The sequence below is a fragment of the Adiantum capillus-veneris genome, chromosome 3, assembly GCF_014529385.1.
Source record: "Adiantum capillus-veneris isolate H3 chromosome 3, ASM1452938v2, whole genome shotgun sequence".
NCBI classification, from domain to species: domain Eukaryota; kingdom Viridiplantae; phylum Streptophyta; class Polypodiopsida; order Polypodiales; family Pteridaceae; genus Adiantum; species Adiantum capillus-veneris.
The window spans coordinates 126,748,745-126,753,148 of NC_140933.1; the positions used below are offsets into that span (position 1 = coordinate 126,748,745).

General features: G+C 43.6%; 1 protein-coding gene across 4 annotated transcripts; it reads left to right on the forward strand.

Moving 5' to 3' along the window:
- Window positions 1–626: 626 nt before the first annotated feature.
- Window positions 627–2,793, forward strand: LOC147461677 (zinc-finger homeodomain protein 2-like). Of its 4 annotated transcripts, none has more exons than XR_015187626.1 (5): window positions 627–799; window positions 908–1,114; window positions 1,251–2,131; window positions 2,230–2,372; window positions 2,656–2,793. XR_015187626.1 is itself a non-coding variant. In XM_086509159.1 (4 exons), exons 3-4 carry the CDS (start codon window positions 1,353–1,355, stop codon window positions 2,279–2,281), a joined length of 831 nt encoding a protein of 276 aa, XP_086365285.1. In that variant the 5' UTR covers window positions 628–799; window positions 908–1,114; window positions 1,251–1,352; the 3' UTR covers window positions 2,282–2,596. The 4 variants fall into 4 exon arrangements, 2 of the variants coding, with proteins under 2 accessions (XP_086365285.1, XP_086365286.1); XR_015187625.1 differs by having other exon boundaries at window positions 628–799; window positions 2,230–2,436; XM_086509159.1 differs by lacking the exon at window positions 2,656–2,793 and having other exon boundaries at window positions 628–799; window positions 2,230–2,596.
- The last annotated feature ends 1,611 nt before the right edge of the window (window positions 2,794–4,404 follow it).

The window sequence follows — 4,404 nt, forward strand, 5'->3', positions numbered from 1 at the left end:
AGAGGTGCTTTTTGTTTTTGTTTTCCCAACAACGTGAGTGCTAAAACTCCCTTTGTGTGGAGAGTTCTTACTGTCACCATGACTAAAAACAAAGGAAAGAAGGTGGAGGAGGAGCTGACTACATCACAAGTAGTCAGAATCTCCTCATTGTACTTTTCCACAAGGATTCATTATCCCTTTCTATACTTTTTCTCTCTCGTCTTAGACATGGTTTTGGATGCATATTAAAGGGTACCCTTGATAGGGTCCTATCTATAATACGATGTGAGATGAAACCCAAGTGGGTATGGTTACCCTGTGTAGGGGCATGTGGTTGTGTAGGATCGCGAGGTGCTGATTATGGGCTCCTCTCTTGGGACATGTGTGTATTTGATATTGTCAGGATTGCTCACCTAATCGATAGTACACTTTTGCTTGGCATGAATGTTTGATAGGTTCCCCTTCAGAGGAACTTGTGCGACATGGACTTCTCTTGTATGGTATTGGTATGATGACATCATTGTATTCAAGTTTTTTTTCCTGCTAATTAAATTTACTCCTTTTCGCAAAAAAAGAAAGAAAAAAAAAGTTTGTAAATGGCCACACACAAAATACACTCTATTGTGGTCAAGGAGCAAAACGTCCCAAGACTAAGTCTCAAAAACTTGGAGGCCTTTCCCACGTTACAAACTGGGTTTAGTACGAGGTTAACCAAAGGTTAGTAATGGCCGGCCTAATCTAGGCGTGTGCTTAAGTCTAATCCTGCCCTAATTACTCTGTTCTCGACACGATCCCTGCAGTTTCAGCGCGTTGTTTCGAGGTAAGCTCATGGCAACCCATCTCTCTATTATGTAATTTGAGAAGAGGCCTCTGTGCGTCAGAGAGAGAGAGAGAGAGAGAGAGAGAGAGAGAGCTCTTTGTAATGCAGGGGACCTGATGAATTGCTTGCAGAGAGGCGGGTTTCTCGTAGAGTTGCTCATTGCTGATCAGAGTCTGTTTTTCTGGTGCTAGATTGGGCATCTGTGGGGTTAATCTTTCGCTTCTGCCTAGCTTTTTGCATAAGACATACATCCTGGCACGGTTTGACCATGAGAAGGAGACGCAACTGCCCACATGGAGGGCGCAATCCTCTCTCGTAAGTCCTCTTTGTCGGTTCTGTGCAAAGAAATGTCTTCTTTCTCTTGTGTGATGCTCATTTGTTTGAGTGGAAATGCCTCCGTGCATAATGTCATTTTATGGATGAGGAGGTTCCTCTTGCCTTGCTCTTTCAGGATAAGGGATATGCATTTCATAGTCCCCTAGAGGATGAGCATTACGATGACGAGGACGAGGATGATGATATCGACAATGAATTTGATGAACTGCCGCGCGAAATGAGCTACTCTATGACCGATAGAGATGGGTTCTCTCGTCTGACAAACGGGCAGTATGGATTAATGCCCAGTTCAAGTGGGGTTGGTGGCTCTGGCGTCTCTTCCCCTGCTGAAGATAGCCCAGAAACCACACATAAGCGTCACCGTTTCCAATCTTTGAACAATGTTCACCATTCAGGAGAGGATTCCAAGCTTCGGAAGGCTCAAGTACGATACCGTGAGTGTCAAAGGAATCATGCTGCTAGCATGGGTGGCCATGCAGTTGATGGATGTGGGGAGTTTCTACCTGGTGGTAAAGAGGGCACTTTGGAAGCTCTCAAGTGTGCGGCGTGCTCTTGCCACCGTAACTTTCATCGACGTGAATATGGTGATGGTGCTTGTACTTGTGGCGCAATGTCTGCACGGCCATTTCCTCTTCCTCAATCTTTCAGACCGATGAGTCCTGTAGTGAGAGAAACAAAGGGCCATTTGCTGCCTTCAACAGCAGAGAGATCTCAGCATATGCATGTGGTTGCCCCGCTTGCTCAGTATCACGAAGAGGAGGATGATGATGACGAGCCTCCCCAAAACCCTCGCTCTGGATCCTCCAAAAAGAAGCGCTTTCGCACAAAATTTACACCGGAGCAGAAGCAGAGGATGACAGATTTTGCAGAAATGCTGGGATGGAGGATTGTAAAGCAAGACGAGCTTTTGGTGCAGGAGTTTTGTGATAGCGTGAATGTAAAGAGGAACGTGTTCAAAGTCTGGATGCACAACAACAAGCATGGAGGAAGAAAGTTGTACGTGGGGTGCTCATTGGAAATTCGTTACCTTGTGCTCTAATGCTGTCTTATTTTTCTACCGAGGTCTCTAACTAGTGCATCTGTTTGTTGGACAGGGGCAGCGGATCTGACCGTGGGGGAAATTGCGACAGTCCACCAGACTACTAATTCAGTCCTTGTTTTTTAGGTTAAAGATATGTCTTGGGCCATACGAGGAGTCTCAACTCTCAAGTCCTGCGTCTCTTCTGTATATCTTGGGGTACTACATTGTTGGCCTCTGTGTATCCGTGTCTAGTTCAACGTTTCTGCATGCAGAATTGCAGGTACCTTGGACTGTTGTGCAAAAGTTTGTGTTTTTTCCATCTCTGCATGGATCCGTCCAGTGAAGGCTTTTTCACTTGGATTAAAAGCTGGGTTTGTGGTGTGTCATCCAGCTGGCTTGTTTCAAATCACTTGTTTGAATAGATGGGCTTCAGTGTTAAAGTGGGCTGTATGCAATGTCTTTCTTTAAGGTTAACACTTTTCTATGCTTTTTGTTGTAGGGTGGACTTTGCAAAGATCATATGTTGTTAGTGCTATGGTCAATCATGTTAAAGCCACTGTTGTCTTGTCTGTGGCATGGTCAATCATGTGAATTTTGCTTTCTAGTAAGGTTAGTCAGGAGTTTTGGAGTTGCACATTCAGCAACCTGCGAGTTGCAATGGCGACTTGATGTTTGCTGATAGATTACTGTTCTCTATTACCGCATGCAATATAGGTCATCTGGGGTTCTCCAATTGGATATGAGGGAGGATGTGCTTACCCCAAGGTTATCAAACACTTGTTGGAGTTGTAACTTTATTTAAGTTAATGGTTTTGATGAAGATAGCTTGAAAGTTTATTGTTTTGCGCAGCCGTTATGATAGTTGAGCTCAGATGGTTTTGGCTATGTATCTTATGAGAGAGCTCTCAAAGTGTGCAATCTTACTTGTGCAGTGTTGGAAGACACAATTCTTGAGCAGAAAAATGCTTTCGAGCTTTTTTTTTGTTGTGGCGAAGAATTGATTGTTTAAGAAATTTTGTAGTGGTTACCTTTGGCAGGGGTGCATGTGGCAGGCTGCAAAAGCAGCAGCAATTTTGAGACCATGTGCCAGATGGGCAGTCTACATAACATTGACAGTCTTGTCCCTAGCATGCGTGCGCGTGTTGAACAGCATTTCTTCATGTTTTGCGTATGGACAAGGCTATCTGCACTGTCATGAGCTTTTTCAAATCAACTATTTCTGTCATGTGGATCAAAACTAATGGGCACGTAGGCCACATATCTTGTGAGCTGATGCTGCTGCTTTGCAGGTTGTTAGTGCAAACCTTTTTGTCTAGCCTCTTCCACCAAGGTTTTTGTGTAGCATTTCATCATTTGTTGATGGAGTAGGCAAAGATTGTGCAAAGATGTCTAAGGAGATGGTAGATTTGTCCTTGCAACGACAGTGAAGAAAACCCACCTAAGGCCCTAGCTATGGAGTGCATGGGAGGGATGCTTGTAGTTTGAATTCTTCAAGCGAGGAAAGTCAATGAGTACAGCGAGTTCTTATTCTAGTTTCACTTCGACTTTCTCACTTCTAGTGGCACATTAAATTTTACAAGTAATTCTCTATCCCTGTGTGTAATCTTTTTACATTTTGGAAAGAACAAAATGAAGTGTGCCCGAATTGGTTTGACACTTGCGACATGCGGGTGTGGGGGCAATCCTGTAAAACTAGCTGATGCGAATCATTAGATTGCCAAAAAATAAAAAAGATTGGAGTCTGGTAGAAAACTGTCGGAGAGTCTACTAGGTTTTAGGAAGTGCATGCGAAGTGCCCTTGACCATCATGTGGCTTACCACTAAGTTTTAGCAAGATGGAGAAATTAGTGCTGGCATCATGTTTTAAGAGAACATAGTGGGCCTTGAGGTAGTAGTGGCGGTGGAGTACTTATCTTTCGTGGTGTTAATTGCTCTCAGAGTTTCTTCAATGACTACCATACAAGGCCAAGTTAGCTCATGGTAGGTCTAGAAAACCTCAGGGTTTTTTTGAACTGTTATGTTTGAAGATTGAAGGAGAATGATGTTTTAGTAACAATGGGCAAAACCGAAGGGAATGCATGCTTAGAAGTGTAGGCATACAAGGTCTTCCCTAGAAAGTCGAGCCCAACTGATAAAGTACTGTTTTTGGTATCGTCTGTACTTTGAAATTGTTGAGGCCTAGTCGCCTATTCATTAATGTTGGCTATTGAATGGTAGTATTTGGGCATTGATCCTTCGGTTCTCATAT

Bases quoted from the DNA above. Each gene is read 5' to 3' on its own strand.
- LOC147461677 (XM_086509159.1), top strand. From the start codon at position 1,353: ATGAGCTACTCTATGACCGATAGAGATGGGTTCTCTCGTCTGACAAAC. The intron at 2,132-2,229 runs GTACGTGGGGTG...TTTGTTGGACAG, and splicing joins AAGCATGGAGGAAGAAAGTT to GGGCAGCGGATCTGACCGTG.